Source organism: Colias croceus, chromosome 26 (assembly GCF_905220415.1).
Source record: "Colias croceus chromosome 26, ilColCroc2.1".
Classification (NCBI taxonomy): Eukaryota; Metazoa; Arthropoda; class Insecta; order Lepidoptera; family Pieridae; genus Colias; species Colias croceus.
Window position 1 is genome coordinate 6,650,176 of NC_059562.1, and position 19,188 is coordinate 6,669,363.

The 19,188-nt window shown below is 32.9% G+C and overlaps 2 protein-coding genes across 2 annotated transcripts; one reads left to right on the forward strand and one right to left on the reverse strand.

Moving 5' to 3' along the window:
- Window positions 1–3,752: 3,752 nt before the first annotated feature.
- LOC123703555 (carbonyl reductase [NADPH] 3-like) lies at window positions 3,753–6,052 on the forward strand. The gene is made up of 3 exons (XM_045651621.1): window positions 3,753–3,876; window positions 4,856–5,496; window positions 5,736–6,052. The coding sequence occupies exons 2-3, from the start codon at window positions 4,863–4,865 to the stop codon at window positions 5,921–5,923; spliced, it is 822 nt and encodes a 273-aa protein (XP_045507577.1). The 5' UTR covers window positions 3,753–3,876; window positions 4,856–4,862; the 3' UTR covers window positions 5,924–6,052.
- A 137-nt stretch (window positions 6,053–6,189) lies between these two features.
- Window positions 6,190–19,188, reverse strand: LOC123703583 (zinc finger protein 878-like). The gene is made up of 12 exons (XM_045651670.1): window positions 18,569–19,188; window positions 18,229–18,332; window positions 17,452–17,488; window positions 17,016–17,206; window positions 16,140–16,234; window positions 15,477–15,587; window positions 15,072–15,188; window positions 13,868–14,074; window positions 12,758–12,862; window positions 12,246–12,459; window positions 11,733–11,918; window positions 6,190–8,761 (listed from the first exon to the last, which is right to left on the reverse strand). Exons 1-12 carry the CDS (start codon window positions 18,726–18,728, stop codon window positions 8,444–8,446), a joined length of 1,845 nt encoding a protein of 614 aa, XP_045507626.1. The 5' UTR covers window positions 18,729–19,188; the 3' UTR covers window positions 6,190–8,443.

Consider the following 19,188-nt stretch of genomic DNA (forward strand, 5'->3'; position numbering starts at 1 on the left):
ATCAATGAAATTAAGTCATCAGCATGTATGATAATTACTGAACAAAACATATTGAAGAGTACTATTTCTCAATTAGAATCCCAGATCAACCAGGGTGAGAGTAAAATAAAATCACTGGAGTTAAATCTTCAATCAATAAATCAGTCATCCAATCCATCGGGTTTTACGTCTAAAAATCAACTACATATAAATGAACACTTAATCAAGGAACTACGAGACAGAAAAAGCCGCGAAAAAAATGTAATTTTTGCTGGTTTCCCAGAATCGACATCTTATAACTCAGAGGAGAGGATATCTAAAGACAACTACGAAATTTTAAAAATTACCTCGCTAATAAGTTCAGACCTACCGAAGCCAGTAAAGATATATAGAATTGGCAAGTATTCACCGGGGAAAAATCGTAGAATAAAGGTTTGCTATAACACAATTGAATCTGCTAAAATAATCCTTCGTAACAAAAATAAACTACCCAACAATATTAAAGCTTTTAGTGATCAAACGCCAGCTCAGGAAAAATATCTTAAAAGTTTACAGGATGAACTAAACCGTCGCATTGGTGAAGGAGAAACAGATCTCACAATAAAATACGTTAACGGAATGCCTACTATAAAGAAAATTATGTCAAAAAACTAGAAATAAATTTAAAGACAAACAACCAAAATATCAACTCCTACGAAATACTAGACAGCTATGAAAATTTGCAACTCTCCCGATCCAGGCTTAGATTTATATACTTCAATGCGCGAAGCATAAGAAAAAAAGGTAAACTAGATGAAGTAAAATGTATTCTGAGCTCATTAATAAAACCTATCCACGTAATTCTAATTACTGAAACTTGGATAAATTCTGATGCGCAAGCTTCAGAATTAAATATTGATAATTACACACATTATTTTAACTACCGGACTGACGCAAGAGGAGGTGGAGTCTCAGCATACATCCACAACGATTTAAAACACAATCTTATTGAATCACGATACGAGGAAGGGAACAATTACTTATGGATAAGTTTAGAACGATGTAAAATTGATGTAGGCGTTATCTATAAACCGGGCTATACTAACTGTCAAAAATTTCTTGAAATGTATGAATCGCAATTACAACAAAGGCACAGAGCTATTATTTTTGGAGATTTTAATATCGACTTGTTAACAAAAGATAAAAATACCAAACTATACAAATATACTCTTAAGTGTAATGGACATATATTACTCAATAAACTAACTAAAAAATACAGCACAAGAGACTCTTCAAAAAAATCTATCATTGACCATGTAAGTACGAACCTTCAAAATGATAATTTTCATTTCGCAATAATAAACTCATGTATTTCCGACCATAAGCACATATACGTAGAATTAAAAAAATATTTACCCCCAAAAAGTGTTAAAACTCAATATAAAGCAATTAATTACGAAAGATTATCATCCCTGTCTGACTCTATAGTTGATACTGAAATAAACAAAGATTACACAATATTAGAAAATAAAATTAAATCTATTATAGATAAAAGTAAGATTACTAAAACTAAATTTCTAAATCTGCCCCGAAAAGACTGGATAAACAAAGCAATTTTAACAGAAATTAACGAAAGAAATTTATTATGGTCTCAACTAAAAAACAACCCTAAAAATAAAAACCTTCAAATAAAATTTAACACTCAAAAAATAAAGGTAAAAAAATTTATTCAAGACACAAAAGATTCTTACTATTACCAAGAATTTACAAGGAATATAAAAAAACCCAAGAAATTATGGACTTTAGTAAATAAATTAGCTAATAACAAAACTGTAAAATGTACTTTACCTACTAAATTACTTATAAATTCTGAATATATTACCGAGCCAAATGAAATATGCCAGATATTTAATCAATATTTTTCTACAATAGGATCTCGTCTAGCAAATTTAATACCCCTACAATATCAAACCAACTCTTCCTCAACCTTACCTAAATCACCATCAAAAAAGTACGAATTATCCACTTTTGATCCGTGTACACCTAATGAAATTTTAAAAATTATAAATAACCTTAATTCAAACTGTAGTACAGGTCTTGATGGTATTACCACAAAAGCAATTAAATGCATTAAAGAAAAATTGAATCATACCTTAAGCGATTGTTTCAACCAAGCTATAAGTCAAGGACGTTTTCCGGATTCGTTAAAAATAGCGAAGGTAACTCCTATCTATAAGAGTGGTTCAAAATTTGAACCTGGTAACTATAGGCCAATTTCGGTGTTGCCAGTGTTGTCAAAAATATTAGAGAAAATTTTACACACGAGATTAGAAAAATATTTAGACTCATTTAATTTTATTTCAGTACGTCAATACGGTTTTAAGCCAAAAAGTAACACTCTGTCAGCGACTATAGACCTGACTACTAAAATAAAACAGAACATTGACGCAAAAAATTTAGTTTTGGGAGTATTTATTGACCTACAAAAGGCCTTCGATACCGTTTCTCACGAACTTTTAATACAGAAATTAGCATCCATTAACATTACTGGTAAAGCACTAGACATGCTGAAATCATATTTAAAAAATCGATCACAAATCGTTAAAATAGATAACTACAATAGCATTCCCTTACCAATTACGTGTGGCATACCACAAGGTTCGATTTTAGGCCCATTGCTTTTTTTAATTTATATTAATAATTTACAAGATTTAAAACTAAATGGTCATCTAACACTTTATGCGGATGACACCTGTCTGTTTTATTTTGGTCCCTCTATACATGACATGATAAAGCAAGCACAAAATGATTTAAATAAATTAAATAAATGGTTTCCATACAATCTACTAACAATAAATATATCTAAAACGTGTTATATTAAATTCAAAGCTCAGAACAAAATTATTCCACCACACGCTCCACTTAAAATTAACGGTGTTGTATTAGAACATAAAACCCACGAGAAATACCTAGGTTTGCGAATCGACAGCTCTCTAAAATGGAATTATCACATCGACCACCTAAAAAATAAATTATCAGCACTTCTTAGATCTCTGCGTAATATCACTTCTTGCATTCCTCATAAATTACGCCACACCATCTACAACACGTTAGTCAAACCTCACCTAATGTATTTAATAGAAGTATGGGGTAGCGCTTACAAAAATAAATTAGCGCCACTACAAATTTTACAAAATAAAATTATTAAAACCATTTTTAAATATCCTTTATTAACTTCTACAAATAAAATCTACGACGATACTAAAATAATGAATTTAAAACAATTATACTTTTATAATACGTGTATGTTCATCCACAAAGCGCTACATAAAAACATAAATACAAATATAATATTCTCAACATCAAATCGCCACTATCCTAATAGACGAGCTAGCTATCTTGCCCTCCCGAAGATCCGAACGAATTATGGAAGGCGAACGGCAACATACGAGGGAGCACGTTTCTATAACGGATTGCCAAGCAAATTAAAAAGTGTAAACTCATTCATTGTATTCAAAAAACAATTAGCGAAACACATCCTGGAAGACCACACGCTCAAACTTTGAATGCAATGAATGAGTACCTAACCTAAACTTATGTTTATAGTATGTAACTTACTCTAAATTTTTAACTAACGAATGATATTTTTTATAAATACCTATGTTTAAAATTCTTTAAACCTTTATTATTATGTGTGTCGTAGATATAACATTATCAAAATTAACTAAAGACAACGATATCGTAAACAAATAAATATGTTGATAACAACATGTCTTATCTACAAATATTGAGTGATCAACACAGTACATAATAATACATCTCATAAATTAACCGTGTAAATTTCTATTCAAAATATTTTATTTATAATTTGGTTAGTTCAAATTCGTTCCAACAACTGGATTATTGAGGTGACTGTGGGTAGGTATTTGAAAAAATTGAATTTTCACTTTATTCTCTTGTATAAAATTATTGTGTCATTTTATGCAATATTATTTTATTTCAATAATTGAACCTTCATTGAACAATGAACATTGATAAGTCCAGAATCTTCAAAGAATCTTATAACTTTTAAATTAATGTCAGATTTTTTCATAAAATAATGTCATTTGATTTGTAATTTTTATCAAACGACAAGAACTCAATGAATTTTTAACTTTAAATAAAATATATGTATGTGCATTGTGTACGTACCAAGTGTGTACCTATGTTTTATTGGGCTCTGTGATCAATGGTATTTAAATTGCATATCGTTTTGTTTGGGTCTGTCAGACCGTACCTAGTATATTTATTTGGAATACTCAACCCAAGAATAATTAATGATTACAACTCGTAAAAATATTTGTAAAATGTCTTTTTATAAATAATATAAGGTCATTTATTTGATTACAGATTAACTTTAATTAGGTATGCGTAAAATACAAACATGGTAACGGTTATTGGAGGACGTCATAATTTTAACACTTAACCGCTCGTATTTAACCAAATACGAGCCGGATAAAGCTATTGTGAATAGTTTTATCCGGCAAGTACACTGGTGCAAACCATTTTGCTGTCACTGTGAAAGTCACCGTTACTAAAGTTACCGTTACTGCTAAAGTCACCGTTACTGTTAAAGTTACCGTTACTGTTAAAGTCACCGTTATTATTATTGTTAAATTTAACTATAACTTTAACGAAATTATGGTGCAACCAAACTTAAATGTAAAGTTGAATGAATTTATTTGAATGCTTGCAACTTAATAAACCTTGTTTGTGATAGCGGTCATTGACTTTTTCAGTTTAATGAATTTTGCGACTTTCGATTGTCATTGTCAGCTGTCTTATATATACCGACAGCGTGAGGGTTATTTACTTAATATTTATCAAGTTTTTGGTACTTTATTTTTTAATAAAACAGGTCAATAATGGCTACAAAGGTTGCCGTGGTTACCGGTGGAAATAAAGGAATCGGATTTGCCATAGTCCGCGGACTGTGCAAACGTTTCGATGGTGTAGTTTACCTCACTTCGCGAGATATCAACCGAGGTACAAACGCCGTTGCTGAACTGAACAAGGAAGGTTTAAACCCTAAATACCACCAGCTAGACACCACAGACCCGAAGAGCATTGAAGTATTCCGTGACTACATTAAGGGAAATTATGGGGGATTGGATGTTTTAGTTAATAACGCCGCTATAGCGTTTAAGAGCAATGCACCAGATCCAGTTGCTGTGCAGGCCGAACAAACGCTGGCCGTTAATTATTTTGCAGTTTTATCAACTTGTGAACTATTGTTCCCGATTTTGAGAAACGGAGCTAGAGTCGTGAATGTATCTAGTTCGTGTGGTCATTTAAGTAACATTCCGAGTGCAAACTTAAGAAATCGCTTGAAAGATCCCAGTTTGACTATTAATGAGCTTTCCGATTTGATGCGGCAGTACGTAGAGGCAGCGAAGCAGAACACGCACGCAGCGGAATGGGGCAACTCCTCGTATGTTGTGTCGAAAGTTGGATTGACTGCTTTGACTATGATCCAACAGCGAATGCTCAATGATAAAGGTAAATATTATTTGTACGAGCACTTAGTGTAATTTTAGAATCACTAAAGTGCCTAAAAAGGTATCTCTACTGTGGGATAACCGATAAGGTATTTTAGGTACATATTAATTATTACATGATAAATTGTGCAATGGTAATTAACCTTACAGTAAAAGAGCTCTCAATCATGTTGATAATAAACAATTATCACTTTATATTAAATTAAAAAGATAAAAATGTAATCCAATTTTAATTTTCAGATATAAAAGTGAATGCAGTGCATCCGGGTTATGTGGACACAGATATGACATCTCATAAAGGCATACTGACAATTGACCAAGGGGCAGATGCCCCACTATTTCTTGCTCTAGATGCCCCTGATTCTGTGAAAGGGCAATATGTCTGGTCTGACAGGAGGATTGTAAACTGGGATGGAGCACACCCATAATAATTAACAATATTTAACTTTTTGCATATTCCATGGAAATTTAGCTTTATTCTTGATATTTTATATAAATTAAGGAAAACTTTTTAATCATGTTATTATTCAAGTTTATAATAAAACTGTATTTTTTTATTCATTGTTTTATTATTTTCACTTAATGTCCCAATATCAAATAATAGATTTAGATATAAGTATGTATATCAAAGATTTTCCTGTTCATGAATCTATACAAAAAGAAAAATTAAAAGAAAAAAAAAATAAAACAACTGTAACAATTAATTATTTTAATTAAACAGCTATAAGTATTAACAAAATGTGAAATCCTGCTTTAACATTTGCAAGATTTTATAATATTATTTATGACGTAGGTACAGTAACAGAAAATTGCTAAGATAAAAGATAACAAGTACAAATGCAAGTACATGTATTTTTTCCGATCTTTTTTTAATTAATTATATATTACCTGGGTAATTTTCGACTGTTAAAATATAAAAACACAATTGTATTGAAATAACCTTGTTTGGTAAACCCATATCAAAGGTCTTAACCAAATAGGTATTATTTAGTTTTTTAATAATACCTTTTACTTTCTATAAAGAGAATAGAAGATAGAACGTATAGGTATTATTTAACGTAAACTGTATAACAAGGTTTAAAAAAATACAATATACATACATAAGTTTTTACCCATTTAATTCATCTAATACATTTTTGAATGTCCAAGTCCCTCAAAAAAGAACAATAGTTGAGCAATAATCAAATACCATATCATAAATATATCCTATTCAGATAATTCGGTTCTGTGGGGGATTAGAACCTTTTATCTAAGTTGTAAATTGGGAAAGCTTCCCCGCTTATTTATATTTATGCATATTGTTCTATCCAGAACTAGTCAAAAGTAGTTATAGTTTAGTAAAAGTTATTTTATTGGAGTAAGTAATTATGACAAGAATAACACAATATTTTTTGCTATATTCAATGCATTGAAACTTCTTCATCATTATGTAATAAGTTTTCATAAATAATATCGATTGTAATAAAAATAAACAATTTGAAAATAAATAAATACACTTCAATTAAATTGCAACATATGATAGAAGCGCGTATTTTACACTATATTATTATTATGCTTTAAATTTTAATCTAGATACTTCTTATTATGATGTACCATTGAAAAGTTTTAACAGGCGTTAAATAAAACAAATAAAAAATATTATTTTTACAAAAAATAAACCGCCTTCGAATTATCAGTGACCTAATTTAAATGAGACCACATGTGAGGCATAAGATTTCAAAAATCGTTCACCGGTCAAAATTTCGCCATTAACAAAACCAAAAAAAAATTGCATTGAGATTGAGAACTTTCTCCTTTTTTCGAAGCTAGTTGATGAATCATATCATTTAAGATATTTATTATTTAAATCAAACTGAATAAGTAATTCTAGTAAAATTAATTTAAGTAGGTACCTAAATAATATTTTTTCATTTTACTTTAAAGAATGAAATATATTTATAAGAATTTTAACGATAACACTACAATGGTCTTCTAGCGACACAGTATTTCAAAAAAATTTAGACGGACAAGCAACGCAAAGTCATCATAAAAACGTCTTTTCATGAACTGTTAGCATATTTCATAATATTTATTAGCTCAACATACGCATTATACGTTATCTAATAGTGATAGTTCTACACTAATAATAATAAATTAATAATAATCTGTTTCACAATGTCCAAATAAGATTACTGTTTTAATAATAAAACACAGAGATAATGAAACAGATTAGAAAGTGAATAATTATAGATTATTTTCGTGTTTTCTTTTCATAACCACAAAAACTTTAAGCGCGGGTTCTCTTTAATCTGGTTTTGTCGTATTGCACATTAAAGTGACAGATCCCTGGTTTAACTTTAGACTGTGTTTAAATTGTTTTGTGGTAAGACCAAATATTTTTTATTCAAAAATTCTAATTTGACGATACATTTAACAACTCGCCGTAAAATAATAAAATTGAAATAATCAGGAATACTATTTTATTAACGTTACAATAATCTTATTCAGTCATTGCGAAACAGAACCTAAGAGACACCTACATTTTAGCTTACTAGGTCTCGAAGGACCAAAAACTATTCAACCATAACATTAACAAAAACCAATAACATTTGTTATTAAAATTAATCCTTACATTTATCAGTTTTTAAACAAGAATATACAAATATTGCTTTATAACTTTTACCCTCTAAAACAGTCAGATAAACGAATCCAGTATTTTCATACAGAACAAAATTATTAGTAACCTAAAAAAGCTACCAATCCTGCCATCTCTTTCTTCCTAACCTGAATTCAATCTTCCATCTCTTTCTTGCATGTAGCTTGACAGCTACTTACAAAATGTACCAATCCCAATCCTGCCATCTCTTTCCTCCTACCCTAAATTCAATCTTCCCTCTCTGTCTCGTACGTAGCTGTTACCCAACAAAATGTACAAATCCCAATCCTGCCATCTCCCTCCTACCCTAAACTCAATCTTCCTTCTCTGTCTCGCAGTCTCCCTCCCTCTGTATATCTATGAATGTTTCGAACATGGGTATTTCCATGGGTTTTTCCCCATCCTCGGCTTCAGTTTTCACAAAAACCTCTTCAATTTGGAGCGGATTCTTGTATACCATGGATGCTGTGGCTTCTCTAACTTCCTTTGATTTCCTCTTTGCCTCCTCTCGAGTCATGTTTAAATGTTTAATGTAGTAATGTATACGCACGTAGGACTGCGTTTTGAATTGTTTGCCGCACTCCTCGCACGCAAACGTTTCGTTGTCGTTTTGCTGTTGAGCTTGCTCAGACTGTGGAGGGAATAAAATAGAAATTTTAGTATGGTGCGTTGTGTTTATGTCAATTCTGTGCCTCCAGTGAATAAGGGAGTAAGACGAGTTATTCCCTTTGGTTTTTATTGCACCATTGGATTCAGCTCGTCAAAATACACAACATATCAAAAGGACATATCTCTAGCTGCATCCTAACCCATTTTTTCGAATGACCCAAACGGTATAAGTAGGGTGTGATTAACGGTATAAGTTACCTTATCCATCATTTTAGGCAATCGCAAAGGAACTATTCGTCTCGAGTCAAAATAACCCACGAACACAAGGACGTATGTGTAGTTATACTTTTTGAATAAAGACATAATTCATTTTGTTCCATCCGTGCTAACACTATTTTAGTATATAAACGCATTTGTGTCATTTTTCTAACATGAACATAAAGGAACAACTCTTAGTGTCATTGGTTCAAGTGATGACATGAGACAGTTTCGCATTAATGCCGTGTTGTAATTGGTCTATTTGAATACTGCAACTGCACGGAAACAACAGACACTATTTCTTTTTGCTTAATAATATTTTTCAATCGTTTTTTCAATAAATATGCAACAATAAATCTTTATATTTTAAAAAAAAAGGTATTTATCAATCAACTTGGAATACTAATAATATTTCTATGGAAATTAACTATTTTTTGCAATAGATAAAAATACAGTTTTAATTAACACATTAAGTGCATTTAATGATATTATACTCTTTGTTTATATAAATACCTACAGAACGATAATTGAATTATCTAAAAAAGCCAACAAAAATGTTAAACTTATATTTTCTTCTTATAATTGGGTAAGTTTTATAAAAAATAACTAGTTTTTAATCTTTTTTTTTTAATTTAATCTAACCAATAATACTATAATTATAGACGCATAGAAAAAAAAATTATAACCAGTCTTGTAGAGTCTCTTCAAGTCGTATTTGCATCCAAGGCACCTTCAAATCTGTGCTTAATTTTTTCATAAAATCTCTGCGGCTCATTGTTTTTTCTTTATTTATCTATATTATTTTGATATTATAAGATATAGAAATTGTTAAAATTTCATGTCATGCCGTAAAATATCGCCACAGACCACCTATAACTTTCCCTGTAAGGTAACTGAACATACAGGAATATGGTTTTCGAGCTTCTCTTAACTCTTTATAGTGCTTGTATCCTCAATGTATAACACATATTCGTTTATAACCACCAGACAACATCTCAGCCACCCAATCCTCTTTCTTGGAGTCCAAATCCAGCGGAGGACAACAGTCATTTACTAAAATTGAAGGTTTTTCGTCCTAGTGTTAAAGTTTTCTGGATCCTATTTTATACTCAATATATAGTATATAATACTATATAATGTAAAACGTGACTTGGAAAAAAAATATTCAAATAAATCACAAAATAATTTTTTTTAAACAATCGTAAAAGTTACGAAAAGCCCAATTATACGTCAAAATGACGTACAACATCCTCTTTACCACAAAATGGGGGAATTTACCGGGAAGAGCCAACTATGTACTGCTAGGTCTCGACGGCTAATGAGTTGTTTCTGGATTTCGAAGTGATTCGATGGTAAATATAGAAAAGACAAAGATATTTCGCCGCGGTGTACATCAAATTTACGTAGATTGGACTTCTAGGGTTAAATGCATAAATAAACACCTAAATGTTGTTTTGTTTTTATTATATCTAATAACGTTAAAACATCCGTTGATTTCACTCGTTTTTCAAGCTACATGCATGGTTGTTCCACTAAAAGGCTTCAATTGAGTCATAAAGTACACAAATTTCAAGCATGATAAGTCGCATTATTTCTATAAAACCAAAACTGGCAATAATATAAGTCGTGTTATGCGACTATGAACATAGTGCTTTAGGGCATAAGTCGTTATATTGCAAAGAGCAAAAAAAAAATTATGTGAATACATTGAGTTATTCCATGAAGTACTCGTTCATAAGGCCACAACTACAAAAAAACACGAAAAAAGTATATTTATGGGGTTGTTACAATATCTGTTTATATGTAAAACTAAAGTCTAACATCATATCTTACCCATACAAGCTTAAAAATTTGAAGTTATAAAGATTTAGTGTTGATATATAGTTTTTTGTCTCTCCTGAAAAGTGCTGTTTTTGAGTTATTCCCTTATTCACTGGAGGCACAGAATTGTGTAGTTATAATGTAGAGATAGTTTTGGTATTTAAAGGAATTTGGAATGTTTTAAGAACAATAAAACCAGATTGAAAACAATGTTTTAAGTAGAGTTTGGGTGTGTTTACAGGCATGTACATTGTACATGTATGGTCGAGTACATTGTTAATATGCGTGTGTTAACGAATGTATGCGTGTTTGCTTACTGCTGGTGTGAACTGCTAATGAAAATGATATGTTTTGCATTCGTATGGGAGGATTATAGGTGTGAATACGTGTGTGCTTGTTTACTACGTGTCTCTGTGTGAACAATGCATTGATATATGAATTTACACAAACATACGTCTTTTTTTATGTGCATTGTATTTGAATTTATATGTCCGTCAGTCCGTGCGTATGTCAGTCTGTCCGTAACGGAAAAGTGTAAGGTTTAGCCCAAAAAGGGCTAAGGCGGCAACATCGTGTCCGTGCGTATGTCAGTCTGTCCGTGACGGAAAAGTGTTAGGTTTAGCCCGAAAAGGGCTAAGGCGGCAACATCGTGCCCGTGCGTATGTCAGTCTGTCCGTAACGGAAAAGGTTTAGCCCGAAAAGGGCTAAGGCGGTAACATCGTGGCCGTGCGTATGTCAGTCTGTCCGTAACGGAAAAGGGCTAGGTTTAGCCCGAAAAGGTCTAAGGCGTCAACACCGTGTCCGTGCGTATGTCAGTCTGTCCGTAACGGAAAAGTGTTTTGTATAGTCCGAAAAGGGCTAAGGCAGACACCGTGTCCGTGCGTATGTCAGTCTGTCTGTCTGTCCGCACGCACCGTGTCGTTGACCATGATGAGCTGGCGGCGGGTCCGTCTGCGGATCTCCGCGCGCGACATGTGCAGGTGCGCCAGCTGGTAGTGCACCTTCACGTACGACTGCGTCTTGAAGCGGCGCCCGCACGAGCCGCACGGGAACGTCTCGCCCGCGTGCCCCTTTATGTGCCGCGTCAGCACCTGCTGGTTCTGGGAGAGGAGTATCGATTAGTACCTATATTGACATTTAAATACACGTTTGTCACAATTATTTGATTTAGGGCCGATTTTTCAATGCTTGGATAAAACTTATCCGTCCAATAAAGTATTACACGATAATATTAAGTCACGTAAACTGTCAAATACGGACAATTAGAATACGTTTTTAGAATGGTAGTTTTATACCTTATTCGACGAATAAGTTTTATCCAAACATTGATAAATCGGCCCTAAAGTAAATAATTTTTTTGCCCAAAAATGACTACATGTAATATCTCCACGTGGTCGCGCGTTGCCATGGCGACGGCGGGCACTCACCGCGAACGCCTTGCCGCACACCGGGCACGCCTTGTCGCGCGGCGGCACGGCGCCGAGGTGGCGCGTGGCCACGTGGTCGCGCAGGCGCACGGGCGTGCGGAACACGCGGCCGCACGTGCACGCGTGCCCGCCGGCGTGCAGGTGCGACCACGTGATGTGCGACCGCACCTCGCCCTTCGAGAAGTACAGCCGCTTGCAATAGTCGCACTGGTACCTGGCGAGCACCCGACGGAATGAACCACGTTTATTAATCACGTTATGGTGTTTGAACATTTTTAAATAGCGTCTATCTCTATCACAATTTCATTTAAAATAAGCCAGAAATGAAAATTCCCTTTTATTTTCAATTTAAAAGACCTATTCAACGATTACTTTGAAGCCGAAATCACTTTTTTAAATCTACTTAAGTACTTAGTGTAGATTAAAATAAAGTGACATTTGAAATTTTAAACACGTAAAAACATGATACCAAAATCCATTCATTAATTCATTCACAATAACAAAATACTCACTTCTTACCACCGTCTACGTGCATCCGTATAATATGGCTGTGCAGTTTGGCGCGCGTTTCGAACGCACGATTGCATGACGTGCACCTATTTTCTTCGTCTGGACGCCTGGTAAAAGGAACTCTCATAAAAGGCATATTTTAGTAGAACTAAAGTAAAAACACGTAACATATTTTTTAAATGAAATTTTATAAAATTGGAAACTACCCTCAAATTTCATGAAATAAATTCATTCCAATGCTTCTTTATAATGCACATCAAGCATTTGAATATGCTGGAAGCTCGTAGACCATTTGATACAACCTCGATTCGCCTATATGTTGTTTATTTTTTACGTACAAACTACCCTCTTTTGTAAACATAAATTTTAAACTACCCACTTTTGTAAACATAAATTTGAAAACTCCCCTCATTTGTAAAAATAAATTTGTAATTACCCTCATCTTGTCTTACACTAGAAAATTTTCCGAGTGCGCCTCCTTAAAGTGCGCATCTAGTAAATGTATGTTCTGGAAGCTCGTAGAACATTCGATGCATACGACGTCCATTCTCAACTCATGCATTAACATTTTTATTTATTACGACTACACACAAAAATTAAAAAAAAAAACAGTAAATATCACCACAGGAAATATCTTGAAGTTCCACCTACGTTGTAATAAGTCAACTTAGCCTATAAATTTGTAAACTACCCTCCTTTGCAAACATATAAATTTGTAAACTACCCTCCCTTATAAAATGTGTACACTTACACAAAAAAGTTATCCGGGTGCGCCTCCTTGTAGTGCGCGTGCAGTAAATGTATATTCTGGAAGCTCGTAGAACATTCGATACAGATACGACGTCCATTCTCTACTCATGCATTAACATTTTTATTTATTACGACTACCCTCAAAAACTAAAACAGTAAATATCACCACAGGAGATATTTACAAGTGCCTAAAACATTGTAGGTGTAACCAAAATCAACTAAATATATAAATTTGTGAACTACCCCCTTTTGTAAACATAAATTTGTAAACTACCCTCTTTTGTAAACATAAAATTGTAAACTACCGTCTTTTGTAAAAACCAATTTTTAACTACCTTCATTTGTAAAATTTGTAAACTTACACAACAAAGTTATCCGGGTGCGCCTCCTTATAGTGCGCATCAAGTAAATGTATATTCTGGAAGCTCGTAGAACATTCGATACAGACGACGTCCATTCTCGACTCATGCATTAACATGTGCTGTTTGAGGTAGGTTTTATCTTTGAACGTTTTCTCGCATTGCCTGCAACGGACTATTTTCGAGTCTTGCACTTCTTTGTTGTGTTTCCTGTGAAGGGATTTTATTGCTATTTTATTTTATTGCTTTTATTGTTAAATAGCTTTATACTCATATTATAAATTCAAAAGTGTGTGTATATTTTTCTTTTAAGGCGACTACACCACCGAAACTAGCGCCCCCCCAACATTTTATTTTTTTACTCCTAAACCAGATCAAATTTAAAAAATCTAGCTCGGTACTTTGCTAGTATATTACTTGTAGTATTTTTGGTATCACTTTTCATTATTTTGCATTCGGTAAATTAGGAGAACTTTTGATTACCGCCAAAAGTGGCCACTTTTGGCGGTAATCAAAAGTTCTCTAGAATAATGAACAGTTAGAATAGTGAAAAGTAATACCAAAAATACTACAAGTAATATACTAGCAAAGTACCGAGCTAGATTTTTTAAATTTGATCTGGTTAAGGAGTAAAAAAATAAAATGTTCGGTGGCGCTAGTTTCGGTGGTGTAGGCCTCTTAAGTCACAACTGATATGATTTTTGTATCTGACTAGAATGTGACATAGGCTTCTTTTTATCGGTCGCGGAAGAATTCCAACCAATATTCGCGGCCCCATCATTAAAGCGGCTCGACGGAACACAGTGGGGTTTTAGTCGGTAAGAATCCGACATAACCCACGGCTCCTTCCCCGGGTACGGACCCGGGGAAGGAGCCGTGGTTTTCCAAAGATACGGATCTTTGGAAGATTGCCCCACTTAAAAAAAAAGGCATCATTTTATCGCGGTGAAACACCTTATTCTACGCAGGCGAAGACGCAAGCAGAAAATTAGTACATCATGAATTTTGATTCAACTTCGGTTATAGCAACCCCTAACCCGACATTGCAATGAATATTTTTTTGACATTTACTATACTAATCCAGGCGAAAACAATGAAAAACCAATCCAGATATTTTCCACTCACAAACAGCCTTACCAACATCTTTTTTCAAAATTTCAAACTACCCACAAATATTTTTATCATATATTTCCGCACTTCAACTCACCTCACATGGTTCCGATACCATCCACTCTCGTAGAACACCTGGTGGCAGACGGGACACTCCATGGGGGTAGCCTTCGTGTGCATTTGCTCTATGTGCCGTCTGAGGTATTGCGGCCGTCTGCAGAGGTGTTTTAAAATGAAAATAAGTATGCAAAAAACACAAAAAAATATATTTGATAGAATGAAAAATTATTTGTTTATTATTGTCATCTGTAAACATTTACAATAGTTATCCAAAAATTGGATTGGAGTCAAAAATAGTATGTTAGCAACATATTAAGTTGAACAAAATTATAAATACAAAAATATAATTACAAAGGCACGTTTGAAACAAAATCAATACACAAAAAAAAGATTGTGTGGTTGTTGCAGTTTATGCTTTTCCAACGAAAGGGCCGTCGCTCACTTGAACATGGAGCCGCACTGCTCGCAGTTGAACGTGAAGCCACTATGCGAGTACGACACGTGGCCTGCTGCTGCGTCCTTGTCCTTGAAGCGCACGCTGCACACCATGCACCTACAAACAATAATTATGATTAAATTAAAACACTACTTATACAGAGTGTCCCACAATTGGTATACTAAGCGCGAAGCGAATTGTAGTTTTGCATGCACTGATCACGTAAAAAATACTTAAACAACAAAATTATGTCAAAAAAATTTTTATAAATTTTTCTTGAAAATCCATGTTTTCTTCTCTAGCTTGGTGCAGCCGGCATATACCGCTTCGCTAATGTGAGCATTTTGTCTATGAAAACATAATCTTAAACGATTTATGGATGTACACCTATGTGTACGTGAAACTCTATAGTTTTCTTCTTTTTGAATAAAAATGCGTCTGAAATTTTATAAGTATTTTTTACGAACTCAGCGTATGCAAAACTATAACCTCCTTTGAGCTTAGTATACCAACAGTGGGATACCCTGTATAATTATAATGGAAACTTATAACTACCCTCGACTTTTCCCATTTTGTGAAAAACATATTTTATGATGTGTTTACATCCTGAAATAAATGAAAATAAGTAACAATACAGTAGATAGCAAAATAAAACTTCATTAAAAATACCTGTATCGCCGGTAATGTCTGAGTTTATGACGATGAAGTGTATCTTCACTCTTGAGGTATGTCTCACACACCTCACACACAAAAGATCCGGATTCCTGGAACAAGGTGATTGAGTTTTATTTTAATGTACTATTTGTAAATAATTCAATGTAGAAAAATCATAATTTGTTTTTTTTTTTATCTTATAAATCATTACTGAATGGTCTATACTCTATAATCTATATGCATTAATTCATAAATATTTTATTATTGTGGCAATACAAAATGCAGAATCATCACTACATAGAATACAAGTCATAACTGCGTTAAAAACAACCGACTTCAAACTTGCACTTGCAACATTTACAAATACAGACAAAAATGCTCATAAAATAAAAACTACTGGGCCTATCCGAATAAAATTTTTATGGGACCAATTCGACACCATTCCGCATCGAACAAAAAAAGAATCACGTAAATCGGTTCAGAAACCTCGGAGTAATCGGTGTACATACATAAAAAAAAAACATACCGGCCGAATTGATAACCTCCTCCTTTTTTTGAAGTCGGTTAAAAACAAAGTCGCTTTCGCTGTCCCTAAATCCCTATGTATGCTTAAATCTTTAAAATAACACAATGTATTTTGATGCAGTTTTTTTTAATAGATAGAGTGATTCTTGAGGAAGGTTTTAATATATTATTTATTAGGTTTAAGACAAAGCAGGCGAAGCAACGGGCGGAAACCTAATTTGGCATAAAAAGAATCCAACAAAGTAATCAGCAAATAATTTATCTTGGCAACAGCTTATTAATTTAGTATTACAAACTCACAAAAAAGACTATTTAGAATACAAAATAACACTACATAATAAACAAATACAAAGATACATTACTCACTGGTGTATGCAACTTCATGTGAACATCATACGCCTCCTTGACAACGAACCCGACCGCACACTTATCGCACACATAGTTCATGTGTTTCCGTGACTCATATGTCTCGGTAAATTCTACAGCACGCTCCTCTTCTGTTATTGTGACTATCTCTATCTGGTTGAGGATGTCGTAGGAGTAGTATTCTTCGGTTGCTGAAATATTTTGTATAATAAAGATTGTTCAAACTTCTTCTAGTAAACTAATAAACAAGCACATTTATTCACCAATATTTGGTATAGGTAGTTACATATATACAATTTTTTTCCCTTCCTTGAGGATCATTTTAAAGTTATTTTGAATTATACAAAATTAAAAAATACTACACTTTTTTAAAATAGATTAAAATATATGAAGTACCATGGTATCATAACATATAACTCAATTTTATATAACTTACATTTAGATGAGCCCTGTGTGGGCTTAGTCTCTTTCTTCTGAAAAAGAAAGAATTTTGATTAACTCGTTGAGAAAACACAATTGGTATAAAAATCAAGAATCATAATATAACATGGTTTGAACGCAAAGTGAATGTTAAAAAAGCACTACCATTGAATAGTAATGTAATGTAACTCTTGTATTTTTTTTGCGTAACGGATCTTAGTTGTACTTTTTTTTTTATTATATCTGCGATCAGTGCAGACTATAAGCGGATATGTTGAAGGCGCGTATGGCAGGAAGAATGCTGCTCCCATTGGAGTCCATCCTTTATTTTATCGGGCTTGGCAGCCGGCAGTGTTGACTAGTCAAAAATGTCTCGTCGCTTTTTGAGTCGCTTTAGTTGTACATTAATGTACATAATAAATCAATAAAGGATATTTAATTTTATTTATTTATTTTGATACTGTAAATAGTTATCGCTATCTGGTCTCTAGAAGGAAATTAATGAAAAAATACTTAACAAAAACTTAACAGGCTAAATGTGGCATATAATATTTAATAATATAGTTCTGATTAGGATTTTATATAAAGTCAGGGAAGGTAAAGGTAAAGTAACAGCGGTGAATGTAAACAACTAACAGAAATGTTTTTTTAATCAGTCAGGATCTATAAAATGAAATATATGTATAAAAGTTGTTTAAAATAGGTATTAAAAATGGGTTATAAAAATAAAAATGTAAGTGGAGTTTTTTTCCAATCACCCCTGTTCACAATTAGGACCCCGGATTGCCCCTACCTCTGGTTCCCATTCGTCATCCGAAATGATAATCTTTTTCCTCCGCTCAATGATTGGATTTCTGTCTTTTTTGCTCTTTGCCTTCGAGGTTGAAGACTTGATTTCTAAAAATTGTTTTTAGTTCACCAATTATTATAAGTCCATAATAATAAATATACAAACTTGAACTTTATTTGATTTAATTCAGAGTAAAAGAAAATGTTTACAACTTGAACAAAATAGTAAGTTAAGTTTTCGATTGTTTTTGTTTTTTACTTACTGTACCACTTCTGAATTGATTATGAAGTATAAAAAAAAATAGTTTGAATGAGTTTAATTAAATTTATATAAATATACGTACGTTTGACCAAGGCATCAGCTATTAGATCGTAGTCAGGAGGTTCTGTTTTTATTTCTATTTTAGGTACCATAATTTCTTCTTCACTTTTCGAATCCATTTTTTCTTCGGAAGTTTTAGAATTCGATTCTTTATCTAGCTCGCTGTTTTCTTGAACTTCCATATTCGAAAATTTAGTATAGGTACATACTTTGTATTATAAAATTATTTTTTCACAAGATATGAAAGTAATTGGTATTTTTTCCACTTAATTTGATAAATTACGTGGAGCCAGATTTTCACTGTGTTTAAATATTATTGACGTATACACTATTTGAATTATCACTTAAATTATATGTTCTATTTCTTACACACTATACAATTATGCATTTAAATCCTTAAATAGGGCTTTATAAAATCCAATCGATGTATGTATGTCATCTAATTACTACGAAACTATGAAGGAGAAAATCGCCATGTTTGCACAATCCACAGCACTCAGTGCAGATAACTGTTCCGAAAAAAAGCTTATCGCCAAACAAAATAATATAATTTTTCAACAATTTATTATGTACTGCTCTAAAGATTGTATTCTAAAATCTAGAGATTTAAGTACATTAATAATTTTAATAGTTGAGATATTT

Bases quoted from the DNA above. Each gene is read 5' to 3' on its own strand.
- LOC123703583 (XM_045651670.1), bottom strand. From the start codon at position 18,728: ATGGAAGTTCAAGAAAACAGCGAGCTAGATAAAGAATCGAATTCTAAA. The intron at 15,189-15,476 runs GTGAGCGACGGC...ACACCTCTGCAG, and splicing joins CAGTGCGGCTCCATGTTCAA to ACGGCCGCAATACCTCAGAC. The intron at 8,762-11,732 runs GTGCGTGCGGAC...TTCCCTCCACAG, and splicing joins TCATCATGGTCAACGACACG to TCTGAGCAAGCTCAACAGCA.
- LOC123703555 (XM_045651621.1), top strand. From the start codon at position 4,863: ATGGCTACAAAGGTTGCCGTGGTTACCGGTGGAAATAAAGGAATCGGA. The intron at 5,497-5,735 runs GTAAATATTATT...TTTAATTTTCAG, and splicing joins GCGAATGCTCAATGATAAAG to ATATAAAAGTGAATGCAGTG.